The 24,979-nt window shown below is 49.9% G+C and overlaps 1 protein-coding gene across 12 annotated transcripts in view; it reads right to left on the reverse strand.

Annotated features, from left to right (window-relative positions):
• Positions 1 to 24,034, reverse strand: part of DIP2A (disco interacting protein 2 homolog A) — a 103,512-nt gene extending 79,478 nt beyond the window's left edge. For 2 of the 12 annotated variants that reach the window (XM_021082480.1, XM_021082476.1), the window contains exons 1-2: positions 23,602 to 23,903; positions 1,205 to 1,276 (exon numbers count right to left, since the gene is read on the reverse strand). In XM_021082480.1, coding sequence (XP_020938139.1) covers positions 1,205 to 1,276; positions 23,602 to 23,692 — 163 coding nt within the window. In that variant the 5' untranslated portion in view covers positions 23,693 to 23,903. Of the gene's footprint in view, positions 1 to 1,204; positions 1,277 to 2,603; positions 3,265 to 12,298; positions 12,385 to 22,737; positions 22,841 to 23,601 lie in introns of those variants that run through there. The other 10 variants (XM_021082475.1, XM_021082481.1, XM_021082482.1 and 7 more) reach the window with 10 other exon arrangements.
• Positions 24,035 to 24,979: the final 945 nt, after the last annotated feature.

The following is a 24,979-nucleotide window of genomic DNA, read 5'->3' on the forward strand; positions in this document are numbered from 1 at the left end:
CACACGTGGCTAGTGGTCAGCGTCCTGGACAAGGCAGTGACAGACTGCATGCACTGTGGCACAAGGCTCTGGTGGATGGTGCTGCTTTACAAGGCTCTGGATACTGGCCCTTTTTCCATTACTTGTGTTACGATTATCTTCTTTCACTGTGCTTTTTTTTTTTTAACGGTCACACCTGCAGCATGTGGGAGTTCCCACCCTAGGTTTCAAATCAGAGTTGCAGCTGCCAGCCAACATCAGAGCCACAGCAACCCGGGATACGAGCTGTGTCTACAACCTACACACAGTTTACAGGGGCTAGGGATCAAACCTGTGTCCTCATACATACCAGTTGGGTTCGTTACTGCTGATTCACAATGGGAACTCCAAGACAAAATTCTTAATTTTAACACTCCAATTTATAGCTTTTCCTTCACAGTTGCCGCTTTTTGGCACCTTTAGGGGCTTAAGAAATCCTTCTTATCTAGTGGTGGTGAGAGTTTTCCTATATGATCTTCCAAAGGTGCTATTACAGTTTTTGCCTTTCAGTTAGGCCTTTAATATCATGGAGCTGGATTTTGTGTCCAGTGTCATGTGTCTCACACATGGATAAGGAACTGTGCCAGCACCGTGACCTGTGACACCCACCCACCAAAAGCCAGGTGTCCACAGAGGTACGTGTCTGTCTGGGCTCCATGTTCTGCTCGGCCAACCCAGCTGTCTACCCTTGTGCCGAACCAGGCTGTCTTAATGACGACAGCGGATGTCAACTCTTCATAGCCTAGTTGGCAAATCCTCCCACCTTGTTCTATTTTATCATGTTTTGAATCCCTTTAAACTTGTCTATAAAATTTTAAATTAGCTTATTAGATTCCACTCCCAAAATCTCTGTTGAAACATTGATGGGGTGACTCTAAACATCAGCCTAAGGTGGGAAGAACTGATATCCTTGTAATATTTGTTCCAAACCTAAGAAAGGAAATGCCCCTTGTTAAAAATCACCATAAAAATAATCATGATCTGTGGCCACAAAAGGAAATTATACCTATTTGGGAATGACGCTTGTACCAAACCGGAGCTACACATTATAATGTCTGTCTTTGGACTTCACAGTTCAGGAGTAGACACATTATTTGCCCAGCTCTTCCTAATAGAATACGAAACAAACCAACGTGAAACCAAAATCAATTTTAAATCAGTGTCATGAGATGTGTATTGACCTTACCTTGAATGAGTGGTGCATAACGTGCAAGCAGCTTTGCCCTCTTCTTTTCATATCCCTTTTGAGTGATGTCACCTAAAACAACAATGAAAAAATAGAATTACATTTCTTCTAAAGTTCCAAATTTTCATTCCTAATGGAAAGTCTGGAAACATTTACGTCCTTCACCTGATGACTGGGTAAACAAAGCATGATGTGCCCACACAACGGAATGCTCCTCAGCAGCAAAAGGGAACACATGACGGATAAACACAGCCATCTGGAAAGACCTCACCCAATACTGCTAAGTGAAAGGAGCCAGGCTTAAAAGGCTACACACTGAATTATCCCATTTGCACAACCTCCTGGGACAGGTATGACCACAGGGACAGGAAGCACAGTGGTTGCCGGCGACAGGGTAGAAGGAACACGGACCACAAAGGGGCAGAAGAATTTTGGAGGCAGAGGAAATGATTCCACATTTTGATTGCGGTGGTGGTGCCACAATTGCATGCATGTCACGAATTCACAGAACCACACACCAGAAAGGGTGACTCCTACTTTCTACGAATAACACTTCAGTTTTGAAAACTGACAGGCATCCCCTACGAGCACGTCGGAATTGCAGACTCTGCGGCCACACCCCAGATGGACAGAATCCAAGACTGCATTTTTTTTTTTTTTTTTTTTTTTTACTTTTTTAGGGCTGCACTCACAGCATATGGAGGGTCCCAGGCCAGGGGTTGAAAGAGCTACAGCCACTGGCCTAAACCAGAGCCACAGCAACGCAGGATCAGAGCCTTGTCTGTGACCTACACCACAGCTCACAGCAACGCCAGATCCTTAACCCATTGAGCAAGGCCAGGGATCGAACCCGCAACCTCATGGACCCTAGTCGGGTCTGCCAACCGCTGGGCCACGAAGGGAACTCCCCAAATCTGCATTTTACCAAGATCCTCAAGTGCCTCTGTGCTGGCTGTGGAAGTACTGCTCTAAGGGCCTGCAGGAAACCAGCCCTCGCAGGCCGAGGGGTGTCCCTGGCCAGGGCACGGGGACAGGACTGCTGTTCTGCTAAAATGTTGTAAAGAAGAACAACCTGAAAATGCGTTAACCCACCCAGGAACAAGGCAGGAAACATGTCTGCAGGGAAACGCTTCTCAGTGTAAGCAAGAGCTGGTTTCCTGGACAACTCGGGGTGGCTCTGGGACGTTTTGGAGACTTTATTTTGTAGAAATATATATTACAGTTTCCGCTGGTATCTTGTTCTTTGGGTGAAGTGTCTTCAACAGAAAGCTTTCAGTGTTTTGCAAGCCCTCCTGGGACCCCCCCTCCCCTGCTCCTCTTTCCCTGCCACCCACCTGCTGCAAACAAGCAAGCAAAGCAGTGAGCTGGGAATGAGACGGCACGGGCTGCCAGCACTTACCGAGGGTTTCACCAAGGGTTTCCTGCAGATAAACTCTGATTTGTTGTCCAAAGACCAATACTTCTGAGTGTCTGGCATCCAGACCACGCTTCACCGAAAGCCTCTGGGTAGACGGTGATGTGCCTCCTACAGAAGAGGAGCCTGGGGGCTTCCAGGTCCTGCTCCGTCCGCCCTCGGCTTAGAGCCTCTGCTCTGACCCGCTCACCAGCCAGGCCCCTCCCCAGAGAGCCAGCTGCCCTCATCCTGGGATGTACTCCTCGTCCCCACGCCACTCCAGCACCAGCTCCTCAGGGCGACGCTCTACGGCACGGTCTCTGGGTCTGAGGAGGTTCTGCAGCGTGTGTGTCGCTCTGCGTCTGTGTATTCTTACTTTACCCGACATTACGTAATAAACCTCGCTCTACTGCCAACTTTTCCTGCGAAGCCCTTCACTTTGAGCATCACCCCACGTGGATGCAGTGACCCCAACCCTGCCTCTGCTGACTGCAGTGGACCTTGGGCTGCATCGGCCTCATCTTACACCCGCTGAACACTCACAGACCACATGGGATCCAGGATGGAATTGTATGATCTTGCTCACTGAGTTTCAATTTGTAAACAACTTTATTTATTTATGTCTTTTTAGGGTAGCACCCTCAGCATATGGAGGTTCCCAGGCTAGGGGTAGAATTGGAGCTACAGCTGCAGGCCTGCACCACAGCCACAGACACGCCAGATCCGAGCCATGTCTGCACCTACACCACAGCTCACGGCAACGCTGGATCCTTAACCCACTAAGTGAGGCCAGGGATCAAACCCGCAACCTCATGGTTCCTAGTCGGATTCGTTAACCACTGAGCCATGACGGGAACTCTGAGCATTTGATTTTGATACTTGAAAATTAAGTGCTCATTTCCTAGAAGTAGTTTCGTCTCACGTTCCCATTTCAAATGAACGTTTACATGGTGAAGGCACCAGGGTTTTCAGAAAGGAAATGCAGTAACCCTCCTTGGTGCTCATGATATCCTGAAGGCCTTCTGAACCAAATGGAAAGCTTCCAGGCACAGAGAGCAAAGTGGAAGCCAAAACAGACTCCAGGCCAAAACCAAAGCGCTAACAAAGGGACTCGCATCCAAGACTTCTGACCCCAAGTTCAGGGAACACCAAAGAGACAAACAGTAGAGCACGCTCACCAATCCACGGCACACAACCGGCACATAACCGGGGTAACCCCGACCGCCAGCCAGAGGGGATCCCAGACACGGTGGAGGTCTACCCTGGCTCTGCGCCAGGCCCTGGGCAATTCTGGAAACATCTCTGGCCATGCTGGCGGCCTGTGGGCAGCTGCTCTCACTAGCCCTCCAGGCGGCGGTACAATGTGTGGCTGAGGTTGACCGCCAGAGCTACCAACCAAACTCACTTAGGATTACAAATGCCAAACCCCAAATGATATCCTCAAGCCTCTAACCCAGCAACACAATTTCTGAAAACCTACGCAAAGGCACCTCACACCTCCTCAGGGTCCCGGGACAAGGACGGCAGTGCACGTCTCACGTACCAGCAAATAACGGGAAAACAAGGAGGACGAAGGGAAACGCCGCCACGTCATTACTGCAGAACTCTGTCGGCCCTAAAACACCCTGGCACTTGAGGGGCCTGGGGGTGGGCATCACTTACACATGTTTATTCAAAACGACATAATTCTGGTACAACAAATTAGACTCGATTTACACACATGTAAGCATATTTCTGCCTGTGCAGAAAGTGTCTAGAGTGATACCCAACAAATTTTTTTTTTTTGGCTTTTTAGGGCTATATCCATGGCATATGGAGGTTCCCAGGCCAGGGGTCGAATCAGAGCTGCAGCTGCTGGCCTACGCCACAGCCACAGCAATACCAGATCTGAGCTGCCTCTATGACGTACACCACAGCTCACAGCAATGCCAGATCCTTAACCCACTGAGCAAGGCCAGGGATCGAACCCGCAACTTCACAGTTCCTAGTCGGATTCTTTTCCACTGTGCCACAATGGGAACTCCCCCAACAAATTATTAGTAGTGGTTAACCCTAGAAAGTGATTTATTTGGCTTGGGGCGGGTGTTAGACAGATTTCATTTTTTACTTCATACACTTTTGAACTTGTTAAATTTTTTTTAAGGACTGCACCTACAGCACATGGAAGTTCCCAGGCTAGGGGTCGAGCTGGAGTGCAGCTGCTGGCCTACGCCACAGCCACAGCAACGCCAGATCCAAGCTGCGTCTGAAGGACATGTGTTTTAGAGCTCAAGGTCACGAAGCGCTGAACCACAACAGGAGCTCCCTGAACTCGTTAAATTTCTGCTCACAATAATCTTTTGTAATTTATATGGAAGGTGGTTTGATAATGCACTATGATTATATGGTGCTGTAGGAAATGGAATGAATTCTATGTACTATTTTTGAAACTTCTTATGAGATTAAAATTATTCCAAAATTAAGTTTTAAAATACATGGGAGACTATATAAAATTGGTGTTACTTCTTTTTTAAAAAGTTGATAAAATTTGTCGGTGAACTCATCTGGGCTTGCAGATTTGTTTTTCAGAATGTTGGTTTTGCTTGCTGGTTTTTTTTTTTCCCTTGGTTTTTTTTTTTTTTTTTTTTTTTTTCCTTCCCTCTTATGCTTTTCTTTGCTTTAGAGCAGTTTAAGGCTCACAAGCAAAACCCGGGCGGAGAGTTCCAACAAGCACAGTCTCCATTACTGGCACCCCCACCAGAGTGGTACGTTTGTTGCAAATGATAAAACTACACTGACACATCATAATCACCCAAAGTGCAGATGGTTCACTCTTGCTGTCATACATACATTCCATGGGTTTGGACAAATAAGTAAGGACACATCAGCAGGAAATCATACAGCGTCCTTCACTGCCCTAAAACCATCTGTGCTCTGACTAGACATCCCTCTCTCCATACCGTGAACCCCTGGCAACCACTACTCTTTTGGCTACCTCCATAGTTGTTCAGCATAGTTGGAGGAAATAGCCTTTTCAGCTCGATTTCTTTTATGTAGCAACACGCACTCCTCTTGATAATCCATTTCTTCTTACTGCTGAATAAAGTCCGTTGTCTGGATGAACCGGTTTATTTATCAACCCCTGAAGGACATCCGTTTTACCTGCTCCCGAGCCTGAGTCATGATGAATTAAAGCCCCTGAAAACATCCATGCCCAGGGTTTTGTGTGGACCTATGTTTTCAATTCCTTTGGGTAGATACCCAGGAGCGTGACTGTTGGATCATACGGTACGAGCACGTCTAATTTTGTAAGACGCCAGCGGACAATGTTCCAAAGCAACTACGCCACTCTGCGTTCCCACCAGCCGTGAACGTGCCCCTGCTGCCCCACATCCTCAGCGGAATTGGGAGTTGTCAGTGTTCTAAACCTGGGGCATTCTAATAAGTGAGTTAACAGTATCTTGTTTTGACTTGCATTTCCGTGATGACAAAGAATGCGCCATCTTTTTCATAGGCCTATTTGCCATCTGTATGTCTGTTAAGGTCTTTGGCCTATTTTTAAGTCAAGTTACTTGCTTTCTTATTGTTGAGTTTTAAGTGTTCTTTGTATACTCTAGGTAACAGCCCTTTATCAGATGTGCCTTTTGCAAAAACTCTTCTCCAGTTAGTGGCTTGTCTTCTCATCCTCTTGACACTGTCTTTCGCAGAGCAGAAGTTTTACTTTTAATGAAGTCCGGCTTATCAATTATTTCTTTCATGGATCATGCCTTTGGTGTTATATCAAAAGAGTCGTTGATATAACTGTTGAGTTGTAGAAGTTGTTTGTGTATTTTAGAGATTAAGCCCTTGTCAATTGCATCATTTGAAAAAAATCTTCTCCCATTCCATAGGTTGTCCTCTTTTTTATGGTTTCCTTTGCTGTGCAAAAGCTTGTAAATTTGATTAGGCCCATTGGTCAGTATTGTGTTTTAATTTCAAATGCCACATGTTCATTGATGGTATATAGGGAAATAATTAACTTTAACTTTGTGTCCTGTAATCTTGCTATAATTGCTTATTAGTTCCAGGTTTTTGTTTGCTTTATTTTGGGTTTTCTACATGGATGATCATGTTATTTACAGAGTTTAATTTCTTTCCTTCCCAATCTATATAACCTTCGCTTACTCTTCTTGTCTTATTGCATTAGCTAAAACTTCCAGGACAATGTTGAAAAAAAGTGATGAGGAGACGTTGCTCCCCCATCTGATCTCACTGTGGAAGCTTGAGTTTCTCATCGTAAGAATGATGTTAGCTGTGGGGTTCTGGGATCGATATTCTTTATCAAACTGAGAAAGTTCCCCTATTATTCCTACTTTATTGGAGGGTTTTTTTTATCATAAGTGGGTGTTGAATTTTGTCAAGTGCTTTTTCTCCATCTATTGATATGATCATGTGTTTGTTTTTTTTTTTTTTTTTTTTTTTTTTTTTGCTATTTCTTGGGCCATTCCTGCGGCATATGGAGGTTCCCAGGCTAGGGGTCGAATCGGAGAGGTAGCCACTGGCCTATGCCAGAGCCACAGCAACGCAGGATCCGAGCCGCGTCTGCAACCTACACCACAGCTCACGGCAACGCCGGATCCTTAACCCACTGAGCAAGGGCAGGGACCGAACCCACAACCTCATGGTTCCTAGTTGGATTCGTTAACCACTGCGCCACCACAGGAACTCCTGATTTTTTTTTTTTTTAGCCTGTTGATGTGATGTATTCTATTAATTTATTTTTGAACACTCAACCAGCCTTGCAGACCTGGAATATATCCTGCTTGACCATAACATGTAATTCTTTTAATAGATCATTGGATTCAATTTGCTAATATTTTGTTGAGGATTTTTACATCTATTTTCATTAGAGATACCAGTCTACAGTCTTCTTTTCTTGTAATGTCTTTGTCTTATTTTGGTATAAGGGTAATGCAAAACTAACAGGAGTTGGGAGGCATGTCCTGTTTCCATCCTATGAAAGAGACTATAGAGAACCAGAATCATTTCCTCCTTAAATGCCTGGTAGAATTCACCCTTGAACCCATCTGTCCAGAGCTCTTATGTTTTGGAAGGTAATTAATTATTGACTCAATTTCTTTATGAGCTATAGGCCTATTCAGATCATCTACTTCTGGTGTGAGTTTTGGCAAATGTGTCTTTTATGGAATTGATTTCATCTAGGTTATCAGGTTTGGTGGCACAGTGTCACTCATAGTATTCCTTTGTTATTCTTTTAACGTCCAAAAGTATGATTTCCCCTCTTTTGTTTCTGGTATTAGTAATGTATGTCCTCTCTCCTTCTTCGTTAGCCTGACTAGGTGGAAGCTTATGAATTTTATTGATCTTTTCAAAAAACTTCTGGATTCACTGATTTTCTCTATTGAATCTTGTTTTCAATTTCATGGATTTCTGGAAGAACAGATAAGACCTAAAGTTAGTAGAAGGAAAGAAATCATAAGATCAGAGCAGAAATCAATGAAATAGAAATGAAGAAAACCACAGAAAAGAACAAGGAAACTAAAAGCTGGTTCTTTGAAAAGATCAACAAAATTGATAAACCCTTGGCCAGACGTATCAATTTCATGGATTTCTGGTCTAATTCTTATTACTTTATTCTACTTACTTTGGATTTGTCTTCTTTTTCTAGTTTCCTAGGGTAGAAACTTAGATTATTGATCTTCTTTTGATTGAAACACACTGGACATATAACATTATATTAGTTTCAGGTATACACATGATTCAATGTCAGATATGCTTCCAGTGCGCTTGAGAAGAACTCCACTCTGCTGCAGTCGGGCAAAGAGAACTCCAGTCTCCTGCGGTCGGGCAGAGAGGAGAACTCCACTCTGCTGCGGTCGGGCAGAGAGGAGAACTCCAGTCTCCTGTAGTCGGGCAAAGAGAACTCCACTCTGCTGCGGTCGGGCAGGTAGGAGAACTCCACTCTCCTGCGGTCGGGCAGGTAGGAGAACTCCACTCTGCTGCGGTCGGGCAGAGAGGAGAACTCCACTCTCCTGCGGTCGGGCAAAGCAGTCTATAGATGATGATGACTCATGGAAGTGGTTAGCTCAACTATGTCCTTACTGATTTTCTGCTGGCTAGATGTGTTCATTCCTGAGACAGAGGTATCAGTCTTGAACTACAATACTGCACATAAATGTGTAAATAAATTATAAACCTTTTAAAAAACACAGACATTTAATGAAAGAATGTTTTTACTATAAAGACAGAACCATGTATCCATTACTGATGAGCACTGGGTCATTTCTAGTTTGGAGCTATCATGAACATTCAGGTATTCCCTCTATGAATATTCTAGCACTTTGGTTTTAATATACGAATGCACTTCTGCTAAGTATACGCTTAGAAGTGGAATAGCTGGATCACACAGTATTCACATGATCCGCTACAGTGATGCTAGCAGTTTTCCATTGTGGTTTATGCAGCAGAACCTGAGAAGTCCCTTTATCCCATATATTCCCCAACACTCCATCTTTCCTTCTGTTTAATTTTAATCATTTAGGTATTAAACTTATTGCTTTCCTTTTTTTTTAAATTGAAGTACAGTTTATTTATAATGCTGTGTTAGTTTCTGGAGTACAGCAAAGTGAGTCAGCCTTTTATCTACGCGTATATATTCTTTTCCATATTCAATGCAAGAATGCTTTTGAACACCAGCTGGTGAGATGAAACCACACTATAGTGTGATTCATATTGGAGGCTCATGACCAGAACTTAGAACACTCTCGGAGCTGAAAGGGGAACGTCAACATCCCCTCCCGTGTTTCCCAACGTTTCAGCTGCACAGCTCCCACTGGAACCAACTCTTGTGAGGAGTGTGAGTAAGAAGCCGCTCTGTTGGGCAGAGGTGAGCCTGCCCTCCGAGCACCCTTCCTCCCAAGGGAGTGGCCTGGCCACTGGAAACGACACCCTATCCTCACCACCACTCCCACTCCCCCAGCTCGGCTCCTCATCTGCCTCGTTCTTGGCTTCTCCGCCCAGACAGCGCTCACTGTGCAAATCCACCTTTCTGACCTTCCAGAACCTAGACTGCTGTGAAATGCTTTTCAATTTTCAAAACTGCTACCACTGCAACGAGATCTGGGGAAGGGAGTCATCTGTACCTGATGATTTGGCTGTGACCACTGACCTAGAAAATCCTCCAGACCCACAAATGAATGCTCCTTGTCTTGAAACCCTCTCCTGCCTCGGCTGCACAGACGCCCGCACCCCTGCTTGCGCTCTTGCTGTGCCCTCTTGAGTCTTCCCGTGGTCTCCTTCTTTTGCCTTTCCCTTTTGGGTGTGGGTTCCTCAAGGGTTGGTCCTAGGCATCCTTTGCGTTACCCAGGTTTCCGCACAGGGCAAGGACAGACGCTTCGATTACGATTTCGGTGCCACTGACTTCCCAGTTTCTGCTTTGAGACCAGCCCTTTCCAGAAAGCGCTCGTCCTACACACCCAAGGCTCCCTGGACACCATCACGCAGACCGCACAGGGTAAGGACAGACGCTTCGATTACGATTTAGCCACTGACTTCCCAGTTTCTGCTTTGAGACCAGCCCTTTCCAGAAAGCGCTCGTCCTACACACCCAAGGCTCCCTGGACACCATCACGCAGACCCCTAGAGATGCCTCACACTCAGCAGGCATGAAGCAGACGCATCCTTGCGTGTTCCACACCTGCGCGAACAGCCCATCACGTCCCAGCCGCTCATTTCAGGAACTGGAGCGTCCTCCTGGGGGCCAGCTCCACACGGCATGGCCTGCGGCATCTGTTTCAGAGCATCCTCCCCGCCCACTGGCTCCGTCCCCGACCAGGCCATCACGGTCTCACCCCGGTGGGTTCTTTCACAACCTAATTTTCTGCTCTCAATGCCACAGTCACTCAGACGACTCTCTACATGCTGCCGGAAAAATCATTCTAAATCAGAGAGAGACAGACAGACATCACACAGGAATATTCCTACTGCTGCTTAATACCTTAAAAAACCTTGCTAGCTCCATTAGTTTTTAAGGAAGACCTGCTTAAAATAAAGCACCCAAGAATAACCACCCTCTTAGCCCTTTTTAAAAAAACATGAAGTTGGCCATCTCTGTTTTCAACAATTTGCGGGTTCTTGATCTCCTCCCCGATGTCAACAGCTGGGATAGAAAACTGCATAAGGATACGCTGATGGCACGGCTCTTTTTCAAAAAGAGTGCCTTTAAGCAGAGCATACCTTCTGCTGTGCTGTCCCACAACAGCCATTAGCCACATATGGCCACTTACATTTTCACTAATTAAAAGTAAACTAAATGACTGTTTAGTTCCCTAGTCCCACTAGCCACCTTTCAAATGAATAAGCCACCCATGGCTGGTGGCTACCATATCGAACAGCACAAAATATTTCTCCTACCACAGAAAGTTCCCCTGTTCCTGTGCCCTCACAGCCACAACACCCACCTGGCTGTAGGAGGCATCTGCATTTGTTCCGACACTGGTCTAGACTCCAGAGTCCAGTCCAAACTCCTTGCTGGGATGCACAAATCCTCCGCAGAGCTGGCCCTGCCCCTCCTAACCTGCCCTCACCCACCTGCCTGGGGACGCCTGAGACCCACCCACTCAGCCCTGGAAGATCTCCCTTGGTCTAGCACATTCCTTCTTGTTCTACTCCACCCTCCTCACACATGCTTTCAAAACAAAGCTGGATGAAACCTCGTTTCCTCGACTGGCCCTGCTTGCCCAGTCCTGAGGCCGCTCCCCTTTTGAGCTGACTGCGTCCTGCACATACCTCACGATACTGCCACTGTTTATGTGTGTTTCAGCCCCACTAGTTCGGAGCCCTTTTATTCAGTCTGTTGAAGGGTGTCGAAAGACAGGATGATGCACTGAGGGTCTCGGCCTAGTTGGGCAGCTGTGACAAAATGCCACAGGCTGGCTGGTCGAAACAGACGTGGACTTCACCGCAGTCCTGGAGCTTGGATGTCTGAGGTCCAGGTGTTGCAGGGCGCATGGTCCCACCTGTGGCCTTCGCCCTCCATGCACACGACCGCCGCCCGGGTCCTCACGTGGTCCTTTCTCTGTGTGGGTGCACTCCTGGGGTCTCCCTCTCAGAAGGACACCAGTCCTACTGGATAGGGACCCCACCCATGCGACCTCATTTAACCTCAGTCACCTCCTTAAAGGACTACAGTCATAATGGAGTTTGGGGCTTCAACACAGGGATTCGGGGGGACACAATTCAGTCCATGACAGCAAGATTATCTCATGGTGAGGTTGGAATCTCTAGTTCCATAATATTTCTGTAACTTTCGGCGTTCCCATCATGGCTCAGTGGTTAATGAATCCGACTAGGAACCACAAGGTTGCAGGTTCGATCCCTGGCCTTGCTCAACGGGTTAAAGATCTGGTGTTGCCATGAGCTGCGGTGTAGGTCGCAGACGCGGCTCGGATCCTGCGTTGCTGTGGCTGTGGTGCAGGCCGGCAGCTATAGCTCCGACTGGACCCCTAGCCTGGGAACCTCCATGTGCCGTGGGTGCAGCCCTAGAAAAGACAAAAAGAAAAAAAAAAAAATATATATATATATATATATATTTCTGTAACCTTCATTTCAAAATGATCTTAATTTTAGTGTTTCTTAGTTGCTGCCTGAAAAGTAACCCTCAGCCTCCTTTATCTTCAGAGATAATCTAAGGACACAAACTCATGAGTGATGGGAGAACTTACCATGACAGGCTCTCGTGCCATGACAGGCACAAGACAGGCCCTTTGACGTTTCAGATACTCAGCGTAAAGGCTCTTGACCAAAGACCCTACAGAAAAAAAGGTCTGTGATCCGAAAGGGAACAAAAGTTCTCTCTCAACTTCCAAAACGGTAACCTTAAATCTTGAGTAGTCAGTGTAGACCCAAGGAACAGGCTTTCTATTCTTTCATCAAAGGTGAACAACACAAAGCCCAGTCTGAGCAGACCCCTGCATGATCACTGTCCCCCACGAACACCTGAGGCGCTGCCCCAAGGATCCGGGAACACTCAGGAACACAGGCCATTCAGCTCCTGTGTGAGAAGGGAGCCCCTGGGCACATCACTCCAAGAGTCTTCAACAGACGGAGAGGGACGACCTGCAGGCATTTCCTTCCCTGACCACAGAGGGTTTTCTTTGCTAAACAGCATGTAATTCCCTGGTTGTTTAATACACAAGTACAACACCAGGAATGTTAGATAATTTAAGGGCATGAAGACTTATCCGCAAGGATTATGTCAAGTCTCACTCGGAGGCAAGCTCACTGCAAACGAGATGCTACAGAGTCTGCTTTAAGGACTGGCCAGCAGAGCAGAATAACGCATGTTTCCCATCGGTGTCACCCTCCTTCCGTCCCCCTCCTCAGCTGTGCCACAGCAGAGTGATCAAATGCCTCGTGTGAGTTCATTTTTATGTTAAATAAATACTACATATCATCTCGAGCAAAGAACACGCTAAAAGATGAAATAAAAACGTGTTTTCAAAATTACAAGTCTTCAAAAAGCTGAAAGAATTCACCACCACCAAACCAGATTTACAACAAAAGCTGGAGGAACTTCTCTAAGCGGAAAAGAAAGGCCATAACTGAACACAAGGAAATTACAAGATGGGAAAGCTCACGGGTAAAGGCGAACACGCACCAAAGGCAGGCGACCACCCGCACGAAACCCTGACGTCAAACCCGTCGCGGTGAGAGGAGGACAGTTCAAAACGAGAAGCCTTTAGCACTTTTCAGGGAAAGGACGCATCGCAGGCCCATCTCGGCGGCAGGGCCACAGCAGTACCCCATCCGCTGACCCCGGGAGGACGCCGGTGACTGGTGCCGGCAGAGCTGGGGACCCCCCACCCCCACCCCCAGCTCTTGCTGCACAAAGACCCCCGCCCCGGCTCTCCTCCCAAAGTCTCAGTTCCGAACGCACCTTCGCCTCACTTGGGGAGACTGGAGGTCAGCGGAGGCCCGGGAAGGAAACCACCCACGGAGGCTGCCTGGCGCCGACCCGCCGCCACCCGCGCCCACGGCTCTGTCACCGGGAGAGGCGGCCCAGCGGGCGTCCAGGGAGAGAAGCCCCGGCAGCCGGCCTGACAGGGAAACAATGGAGCCGACGGGCTGGTGCGTCCCCCTGGCCCCCGGCCCCCAGCCTCCAGCTGCTCCCCCGCCTCATCACGGGGACAGAGACCCTGCACGAGGCACCCGTCAGGCGGCAGCCCTCCTCCACGGCGCCCTCCCCCCAAACGACCCCGACGCCAGGGAGACACGGGGCCCTGAGGGATGGCTGCCCCTGTTCCCTGTGCCCCCCGCGCCACCCTGGCAGCCCTTGCCTGCCCTGGGGCTCTCCCGCTGCAGAGCGGCCCCGGCCAGCCTCCCAGAAACCCGGGCTCTCCCCAAGGAGCCTCCCGGCCAGCCCAGGGCAGCTGCGGCCTCCCATCCCCAACGCACGAGCAGGCGCTCGGCGTCCCTCCTGCCGTTTCTCTCCAGGGCCCCTCTCCGTTTGCACACTCTCGTCCGCTCCCCCAGTCGGAACGCGGGTCTGTGAGAGGAGACACCCCCGCGGCCCCTCCGCACGCGGCCTCCCCACGCGGCGGCCAGCGGCACGGGCGAGGTCTTCCGCGACGGCCAGTGAACAGACGGCCGAGCCCCCCTCGGGCCCAAGCACCCCCTTCTCCTCCCGTCTCAACAGCGGTCGGGCGGCACCGCAAGCCAAGTCCTGGGACTCCATTCTCACCTCCTGGCTGTCCTCCTCGCAAGGCATCCGGGCCGCCGGCAAACGCCCCTGGGCCCCTTCGGAATCCACCTCTCGCCACAGCTGCTGCTGCCCCGGGTCCCACTGCATTTCTCACCCAGCAGCGCCTGCCTCCCACCTGGTCCCCGGGCGCGCCTGCTGCGTCCAGCCCCTCCCGACACGGCAACCAGGGAGTCTCGAAGGACGTCAGTGGTCAAAGCAGTAAGAGCCCCGGGGGCTCCTCATCACACGCACAAGAGGAGCCGAGGACCCTCGCGCGGGCCTGTCTCCCACCGCTCGCGCCGCCACCCCGGCCCGGGGCGTGCCAGGCTCGTTCCACGGCGGCCGCGGCCCAGCTACGCCATCTGCGCGGAGGCTCTCTCCCCAGCCCACGGAGGGCTCCTGCCGCCCGCCACTCGACTGGCCTGCGCGAAGGTATTTTCTGACCCCCCGTTTAAGGTCACCTCCCCCGTCCCAACCTCCCTTCCTCTGTTAACAGAAAGCACACGGAGGACAGACGGTGCCTTTCTTCACGACAGATCCTGGAAGTGTAAGAGGCCAATGGACACGGACGGCACCACCGCTGGCTCTGGCGCCTGGGACACGGAGGAGCCCAAGGCGGGCCTGGCCCCGCTCTCACAAAGTGTCCCAGGAAACAGCGAAGCCAGAGCCAGCCATAGGCAAGAGGGTCCAGAGACAAGCGAACAGCTCAGTCCAGTCCACACTGACCACAACTCTGGACCAGGTACAATCTCGAGGAGCAGACTGCCAATAAGGGACACTGACAATAAAACCCAAAGCGCCAGATACACCAGGCTTCCCAACGTGGGTCTACCTGGTGACCCTGACAGACTCACAGACATGGAGAACACACGTGGAGGAGAGACCTGTGGCTGCCAAGGGGAAGGGAGGAGAGAGTGGCAGGCACGGGGAGTTTGGGGTTAACAGATGCAAACTATGACATTTAAAGCAGACAGACAGCAAGGACCTACTACACAGCTCAAGGAACTAAACTGGATCTCCTGGGATAGACCATGACGGAAAATAATGTTTAAAACAAGGACATGTGTGTGTGCGAATGAGTCAGTACGCTGCACAGCAGAAGCTGGCATAACACTGTAAATCAGCTGCACTTTAATGAAACATGAAAAACATAAACCAGTGACCAGTGACCTGGAGGCAGTTCAGGTCCTCCACGAAGCAGATGTCACGACAGGACGGGACGTGCAAGAGATGTGTGCGGGAAAACGGGGTCAGAGAGGAGGCTGGAGAGCTGTCCGACGTGACCGCAGGTGGGTCCCTGTGGAAGGAAGAAGGAAGGCAGGCAGGTCGGGCAGGAAAAGTCCTAGACGCCTGGCAGCTCCAAGAAAGTTTCAGGCCAGTGTGGGGTCCTTGAGCCAAAGTCCCTGTCCGGAGTCACCGCCTCCCAGGAATGCACACTCCTGCAGCAGGAGTCGTGGCCTCTGTGTGAAGTCAGTGTGGACCCAGAGTCCAGCAGGTGAGGCCACAGTTGGGTCCTGGTCACGGGGGGAGGCGGCGGGGGGGCAGATTAGACTTGACTCTGAGCTCCGCACCAGTGGGGCCTCTCCAGCTCGGGAGGACTCCAAGGCACACTCGTCTCATTTTCTTCTCTTCCTCGTAGCTCAGAGCCACAATCTCACAGCCTGATTCAGCGGCTCCCTGAGGCTCAGGTCAGTTCTGACGGCTTCACTGAAGCTGAAAAACTATTACCTAAAAGCTTAGTATTCAACCCATTATGGAGGACTCGTGATTTGACACTGAGAATAAACACCATGTGCATTTTCACTCTTCCGTTAATTCGACAAACATTCAGTGAAACACCTAGCATGTGCTAGGTGCTAAAGACACGAAAATGAACAAACCAAAGCTTCCTCCAGAAGTGCTCTCTGTGAAGCGGCAAAGAAAAGCCAAGCACAAGACGAATGTAAAACTGGAACAATCCTGTACAAGTGATACAGTAAGTGCTGAAGGGACGAAAACAGCAGGCACCTAACTTGAAGCAGAGTTGGGGGGGGGCTGTTCTTAGAGGAAGGCAGAGCTTCAAAGATAAAGTGATGCTTAAACTTAAGCCTTAAAACTAAGGCAGGAACTCAACAGGTACAGAAAGTTGGTAATGAACAGCTTGTGCAAGATTTCAGGATATTAAAATGGAAATCCTGGTACAGATATTCTTCTAAAACTTATAAATCAAAATTATTTAAAGAGACAACTGTATTCGAATGATTTTCTATAGAAAGAAAAAAAAATTTTTTTAAAGGGCTGCAGGTGCTGGATATGGAAGTTCCCAGGCTAGGGGTCAAATCAGAGCTACTGCTGCCAGCCTATGCATCAGCCACAGCAACGCCAGATCCAAGACACGCCCTCGAACTGCACCACAGCTCACATCAACGCCGTATCCTTAACCCACTGAGCGAGGCCAGGGATTGAACACACATCTTCATGGTTACTAGTCAGGTTCGTTACCATTGAGCCGCAACGGGAGCTCCCAGAAAAAAAAATTCTAAAGGGAATATACCTGAATCATGAATAATGGATTTTGCATAAAGTGGGCTAGACATATAAGCAGCTAGTCAGTAAGCATAATTTTTAAAGATTTCAAACATATGTTTTATAAATTGAAACATCTGATTGTCCTTACAAATATAAACAGAAATCATCTTATGCCAGACAACAGCTTAAAAAATACTATAAAAAATAAAAGAGGGAGTTCCCGTCGTGGCTCAGTGGTTAACGAATCCGACTAGGAACCATGAGGTTGCGGGTTCGATCACTGGCCTTGCTCAGTGGTTTAAGGACCCCACGTTGCCGTAAGCTGTGGTGTAGGTTGCAGAAGCGGCTCAGATCCCACGTTGCTGTGTGGCTGTGGTGTAGGCCGGCGGCTACAGCTCCAATTAGACCCCTAGCCTGGGAACCTCCATATGCCGCAGGAGCGGCCCTAGAAAAGGCAAAAAAAAAAAAAAGACAAAAATTAAAAAATTAAAAAAATAAAAGAAATACATGATGACATCCAGGTATTTCCTTAAAAGCTATTAGTGTTACAAGGTCCAGAGTCCTCAAAGGCGTCGGTCTCAAGAACACTTCACACTCCTGAAAATTACTGAGGACCCCAAAGGGCTTCTGTTTGTGAGCTATCAGTGTTCACCATATCAGAAGTTTCTTTAAACAATGAAATTTTTTAAATATTTAACTAAAAAATAACAGGAATTTCCCTTGTTAGCAGTAACAAACCCAACTAACATCCATGAGGATGCGGGTTCACGCACTGGGGTCCCACACTGCCGTGAGCTGTGCTGGAGGTCGCAGGTGCAGGTTGGATCTGGCGTTGCTGTGGCTGTGGTGCCGGCTGGCAGCTGAAGCTCCAAGCTGACCCCTGGTCTGGGAACTTCCGTATGCCTCGGGTTCGGCTCTAAAAAGACAAAAAAAAAAAAAAAATTATAATGAACTTACCTGCTAACGTAAGTAATACTGTCTATGAGAAAGAATAGGTTTCCAAAGCATTTAGTGAATACAGGCATTGTTGTACCAGCCTCTCCAACCCCTGGCTTCAGAGAAGACGACTGCATTTCCTCTCTGCTTGGGCATTCAATCAGCCGCAGGACATGCAGCTCGGTCTGTGAAGCAAACCCAGCCTCACACGCACACAGGCTGGAAGAGGGAGGAGTGCTCAGTCGCCTTTTCAGATCGCTGTGGGCCTTTTACTCTGCCCGCACACCAACACTAGGCAAGCGGTAGTTCCTGAAACAACAGCTACACTGTAGAACCTGACACCTTATCGGTGAACTTTCTGTACGGTTATGCTGCAGTCCATTAGTGTATCTTTACCACGCACCAATTTGAAACGTGATCATCTGGGAAATACCGCTTCACAGAATTACGCACATTTTCCAAGTGCTGACACATTTCATTTAAATAATATCAATAGCTCACATTTACTAGCGTTGCTGGGGATCCCATCAAAAGAAGTCCCTAAGAACTGGGAAGCTGTCAAGCTCATGGGAGCAGATAAAAGTTTTAGTTTTTTTAATTTTTGCTTGAAAGCACAAATATTAGCATCGGTCACAATTTCTAAAAGTTGTTCTTGATTTACTTCTCAGAAAATGTCCACCAAATACCCAGCTGCGAATACCTGCAGATTGTCTGCCACTTGAAAAATCACGTCGAAGTCACATTCCACAAGAAGAGGGGCCAGTTTGATCTACAGCTTAAACTGCACACCTGCCGTTCCTCAAACAGGCCCTGGACCTCCGTGCGGCAGACATGCTTCCCTTCCCATTCCTCACGAAGAGCCTAGGACAAGTACTTGGGGTTGATCCCTAAGAAAACTCTGTGAATCCACACTAACGGAAAAATAAAAATCATTGAAAAGATAAAAAGAGACAACTGTTACCGCCTCAGTGAGGAGGCTACGTCTAAGTCAGAGCAGCTTTGTTTTTACATAAGTGGCGAGACAGTGACCATCCATGTCATCTGCGGCCCCTGCCTCAGTTCTCGCCAAGGCACCAGGAGTTTCACCCATCACCGCTTCTGCAGCCTCATTACAAAGAGGGAAAACAGAAACGAAATCTTGGAGTTCCTGTAGTGGCTCAGTGCCAACAAACACAACTAGGATCCATGAGGATGCAGGTTTGATCCCTGGCCTTGCTCAGTGGGTTAAGGATCCAGCATTGCCGTGAGCTGTGGTGTAGGTCACAGATGCGGCTCAGATCCCACATTGCTGTGGCTGTGGTGCAGGCCAGCAGCTACAGCTCCAATTCGACCCCTAGCCTGGGAACTTCCACATGCCATGAGTACAGCCCTAAAAAGCAAAAAGAAAAGAAAAAAAAAAAGAAAAGAAATGAAATGAAATCTTAGTATTACTATAAAAATAGTTTTCCCTCATAGGCACCCAGCAAGGGTTTTAGGGACCCCAAGAGGTATGTGGACCACAGTCTGGGAACCACTGGCAGAATATTTCTAGAAGAAAATACAAGAAATGGATTATCAGAGGCCAGGGGTGGGAGGGAGGCTCACTCCATCCCACATTTCCTTTAAACTGTTTCATTTCTCTGCAATATGTATCTATCTGCATTACTATTTTAACACAACATTGTGCAAAGCCTTGCGATCAACAGAGAAACAAAGCTAAACCTGACTACTGGCAGCCAAAACAGTACCTAGCACCCAGCAAGTTCAATCATTACTGAATAAATGAATATATATATATAAATAACAAACCCAAAAAACAAAAAGTGGTAAGAACTCCAAACAAAGGGTCGAGCATGAGGAGAATTCTGAGAAGGCAGCCACACCAGAGATGATCAGGAAAGGGTCAAAGTAGGAGAACACCCGGGATGGACTCGGAACCATTGAACGAATCTGGACATGAGAACTTCGGCATGCCACACACTATCCAGGAAGCACAGCAAATGTTTACTGACGGGAAGGCAATGTCAGGCTGTCATTTTGAAAACTGAGAGTTGTAACTTTTTAAATCCGAGTCACTTAAAGAGGAAATAGGGCTTTGAGAAAGAAGTCCTTTCCTCTACATCCACAAACGGAGCTTTCCCCCTTGTTGGCTGACTCCATCCAGGCTGGGGCTCCTGCATTATCAGACTGCAGAAAAACAAGAAACAGACTAACGTTAAAGGCTACAGAACAGACCTATTAACCAGGATGAAAAAACAGGAGTGGGACAACTTTAATCTGTCGTGTAGGAATTTCCTCTCTAAACCTCTGCAGGCCACTAAAGCAAAGGGCAAATTTTTATTCCATCATCAGGTTTCTAACGCAGTTCAGCAACAACTGCCCAAGATACGGTACGGAACCAAAATCAGCTGTGAGGTGTGCTGAAGGGGATTTCATGACAACAGGCAAAGCGCAAGCACCTGGGAATCAATTTCTCTTACACCTGCAATAACCTCATTTTCATCCACAGACATTCTGACATGCTTTGAGGAGCCATACATGTGAATTTTTCTAGAATGTCATGGTGGTGGCGGTTGGGGGACATCTAAGAACACTGAGGTTCTGTGTAACTCCATCCACCACCCTCATCTTAACCTGTGGGGACCCCTCGGTCAAGAAGGGCAAAACAGCCAGGAAAGGGAGCGAGCCCACAGCTGGGCCTTATTCTCCTCTGGGTCACCCATGCTAGCAAGTCAGCAAGCCTGCCCTGTGGGAGGAATCAGTGCACGCTAAGGCCAGAACCCTCCCCGAGGGTGAGCTGCAATTACAATGACTGACGAGAAGCCGGTGAGAATGCTGGAGAACAAGGCGACTTGTGGGTTATAAACAAAGGCAGGGGCATACGTCCAACTAGTCAGGGCTGGGCACGGGCTGCGGGGTCATGCAGGCTCTCCAGATCACCTAGGTCTCCATCACCGACTACCCATCTCCACGGAGGCAGCATTTTTTTTTTTCCTGTCTTTTGTCTTTTTAGGGCTGCACCCACAGCACATGGAGGTTCCCAGGCTAGGGGTCACACTGGAGCTGCAGCTACTGGCCTACACCACAGCCACAGTAATGCAGGATCTGAGCTGCATCTGCGACCTACACCGCAGCTCACGGCAACGCCGGATCCTTAACCCATTGAGCGAGGCCAGAGATCAAACCCGCAACCTCATGGATGCTGGTCAGGTTCGTTAACCACTGATCCATGACAGGAACTCCAACATTTTGTCTGGGTTAAGTTTCCTCTTCCCTCCAACCTGCTTAGTCAAGTGTCATTTCTAAGTTTTAAGCAGCTTCTCAAAACAAATGAATGCAAGTGCTGTGAAGGCATGCTATCTTGACACTACTTTATTCTAATTTATAAGTTTCTCTCAAAAGGGGGCTGGGGTAGGGGAGAGGGAGGTAGCCACACAGCGCACAGGGCAAAAAAGTCCTACTTCTACTTGGTGGACATATAAAAACGCTAATGCTGATGACACTAACTGCAGCTGCTTTAGGACTACGCTTCATTAAATAACATATTCCTTAATCACAGAAATAAAACCATACCAGTTTCAAGACCCTTTCACATATACTAGCTGAATCTTCACAACAACTGTGGGAACCGAGGCTGGCATTCACCTCCATTTACAGCTGACCAAACGCAGATTCAGAAATGTTATAATGCAGTGGAGATTCATGGACACTTAGCAGATGCGAAGCTGCCAAAACTCTGCCCAGGCCTAAGTTCCTATCGCAAAGCACCTCCAAGTCCAAGGGGGAAGCCCTGTCAACCAGAGCCACAGGACAAGCTGAAGCCGCCAGCACCAAAGGTTTGCAAGCACCCTGGGACCGGAGCCAAGCGTGGCTGTGCCCGAGTAATCACTCACCTATGCGGGCCAAAAGAAAGGTGTCAGGCCAGTGCAGGAGGTGGGACGAAGCCAGGGCTCCCGCCTCCCTGGCTGCACTGCACTCTGCTCTCCCTTCAACACAGTGTTCACCTCCTTCCTCAGCTGAAGCTATGGTTCCAGGTTCCTATCCACCTGCAAATAACCTGACACACTGTACGTATCCGAACATCCTCTGTGTGCGTCTAAAATGACACCCGTGTGAACAGACTCCATGGAGAAGCATTTCTTTTGTTGAAGGACTTGTCTTTACATGTGTCTGTCACACAAATTATCAAGTTCTCTGAGGAAAAGATTCAATCTTAACTAACCATCAACTCTTAGAAAGATCTCAGGCACAAAACGAGGAACTGGGGGAATAATGAATACACTGGAGAAGAAATCAGGAGCAATATGAAAAAACATATTTGAAATGTGTAAAGCCTAAACTGTACCTATATGATGTTCCCTGGATGAAGAACCACACTCAGGACAGCAGTTCCTGTCAGAACCATTCCTAATTTGAGTTCTTCAGATTTTCCAAGAGCATTTAATCACCAAGAATTCTCAAATCTACCCATTTCCAAGTGTACTTCCATTTAAAAAAAAAAAAGAAATGCCACATCACAAAACTTTTATTTATTTTATTTCTTTTAAAGGATTTTTTTGTTGTTTTTTCCGGTCTTTTTTCGTCTTTTCTGGGTCTGCACCCGTGGCATATGGAGGTCCCCAGGCTAGGTGTCTAATCGGAGCTGTAGCCACCAGCCTACACCACAGCCACAGCAACGCTGGATCCTTAACCCACAAATTTTTTAAAATTTGGACGCAGATTCAATCCCTGGCCTTGCTCAGTGGGTTAGGGATACAGCGTTGCTGTGAGCTGTGGTGTAGGTCACAGATGCAGCTTGGATCTGGTGTGGCTGTGGCTGTGGCGTAGGCCTGCGGCTGCAGCTCTAGTTTGACCCCTAGCCTGGGAACTTCTGTGTGTTGCAAGTGCGGCCCTAAAAAGACAAAAAATAAAAATAAAATAAAAATTTGGATGTTGAATTAAAACAGTTGCAAGTAGATGTTGTATCACCTGTAAAACAAAGATAGCAACAGCACCTACCTCCCTAAGGCTGGTGAAGATTCAAGGAGTGAACACAGTCCAGGGCATATTTATTAGCTAGTTGTAAGAATCCACTACCCCAACCCTAGCGAAACATATCAACCTGAAATTTAAAGTAAGAATAATAAGACTATGGAAAAAATGGATTCTACAAGTTGAAAATGCATTTAAGTTTGCTTCACGTTTAAACAGATAAACATTTAGATACTTTTCTTCAGGGGCTACAGGGCCCCCCCGGATGCTGGCCAAGAGCTTACTTTGTGCCCTGACAGCCACACACAAGTTTGGGACACAAGCCTTGGGGAGCGATAGTACACAGACCGGTAACACCACCCGCGCCTCCGAAGCTGAATAACCCCAGTCTATTTTAAACAAACAACCGCTTATTGAATATACTTTTTTAATTTTTAACCCCCCCCAAAAGCGGCTAACAACCTCGTTCTAAGTGTTCGGTGCTTTGCACATGTCCGGGTATTTTAGGCTTATTTCAGGCTTAGGAGCGAGGCAAGCGGCGGTACAACCTGTCTCACGGGGGTGGAAACCCAGGCACACGGGGCTGGAGCCGGAGCGGCTGCCTGGGCGCGGACGCGCCGCCCTGCGCGGGGACCACCGCTCGGACAGAACAGTCCTTCCCGTGCGGCTTCCCGCCTGAGGCCAAGCCACCCCAAGCGCAGCGACCCGCCAGGCGCCCAAAGGCTGGGGTCCCCTTCCGGTCGCGAGAAGCCGGTCCGGGGTCCCGGGTCCGGGGTGGGCCTGGCGGGGGCCAGGGACAGGGTCCGGGGATGAGGGACCAGACGGGGGTCCCGAGTCCGCGGAGGGCCCGGCGCGGGTGCGGGGCAGGGTCCAGGGCGCCGAGGTGCTCACCTTCCGACAGCTCCAGCTCCAGCTCGGCCAGGCTCTCCCGCACCTCAGCGGGCAGGGGCACCGCCTCCAGCGGACACCCGCGCTCGGCCATGGCCCCGCGGAAGGACGGGTGGCCGGCTCTCGCCGGGCGGGGTCGGAGCCGGGGCCGGGGGTGCGGCCGGGCTGAACCCAGGTTGCGGCTATGTCGCTCCCCTCAGCCCTGCGCCCCGCATCCGCCCGCTGGCGCTGGAGACGATCCGCAGGGGCGCTGCCCAGGCTGTTCCACACTGGAGCGCGCGCGGGCACGGGCACGAGCGCAGGCGCGAGCTGGGCGCGGGCGGCTTCTTCCGCGCCGCCGCCGCCCCGCGCGTCCCCGACTGCCCGGACAGCCCTACGTGGAGCGCGCGTGCGCAGCGGGAAGGGCGGGAGAGGCGCGCGCGTGCGCGCGGGTCGCCGTCCCAGTGGGAGCCCCGGCCCGCCCAGCAACAGCGGAGGCTCGCTCCCATCGGCCCCATTGGGAGCGAGGACAACGTCACTCCCGACAGGCTCTGCGCTTGGGGCCCGGGTTGCGGACTGGTCCGCGCCCTGGCGCGTCTCTGAGCGCGGCGAGCTCGGTGTTCGCGTCTTGGGTGCGAACGCCCCTCACCCCGTCGTCGGAGTCGCGCGCCTCAGGCAGGCGGGCAGCGCGGACGCTGAGGAGGCGGGGTGCGCCGGGCCTGCACTCTCGCGGTCCCCGTCCGCAGGCGCTCCTCCCAGCACGGATGGGCCGCACAGCGGGACCCCCTGGGCGCCTCTGACCGTCCTGGGTCGGCGCGCTGTGACTCGGGTGCTTGTCCAGACAGCTCGGAAGGCCCAGTATTGACAGGGAGGAGCTCAGCAGCCATTTCAGGCCGCGGGGTGACCTTGGGAAGTTCGAGGTCAGACCTCGCGGAACAGCAGGTGTCCGGAGCCGGGGGGCTTGGCGGAGCCGAACTGCGGCAGCCCCACGCACCCCGAGAGTCCTGCAGGGGCGGTTCCCCGGCGTCGGCTGGAAGCGCAGCAGCCGGGTGCGGGGGCGCTGCAGTGGACGTGAACGCCTGGCCCCGTCACGGGGCCGCCTGCCTCGGCCGTGCCCTCCTTGAGGGGGCTGAGCAGAGCGGGGAGAGTACCCAGGTCCGGCCCTTGGACCCAGCGTAAACGGCCTCGGCGGAGGTCCCTTGCGGAGCACCGGGCAAGGATCTGGCGTTGTCGCTGCTGTGGCGCGAGCTGGATCTCTGGCCGGGGAGCTTTAGCGTGCCAAAAATAAATAAAAAGCAGCTTAAAGCAAGCCAGCCCTCTGATAAGCAGGCGCTTGCTCCAGAGCACAACGGACTGGCCACGCCGCAGATGGGCTGGTGTAGCCCTCTGCTTCCTTTGCCCG

This window comes from Sus scrofa, unplaced genomic scaffold, assembly GCF_000003025.6.
Source record: "Sus scrofa isolate TJ Tabasco breed Duroc unplaced genomic scaffold, Sscrofa11.1 Contig944, whole genome shotgun sequence".
NCBI lineage: Eukaryota > Metazoa > Chordata > Mammalia > Artiodactyla > Suidae > Sus > Sus scrofa.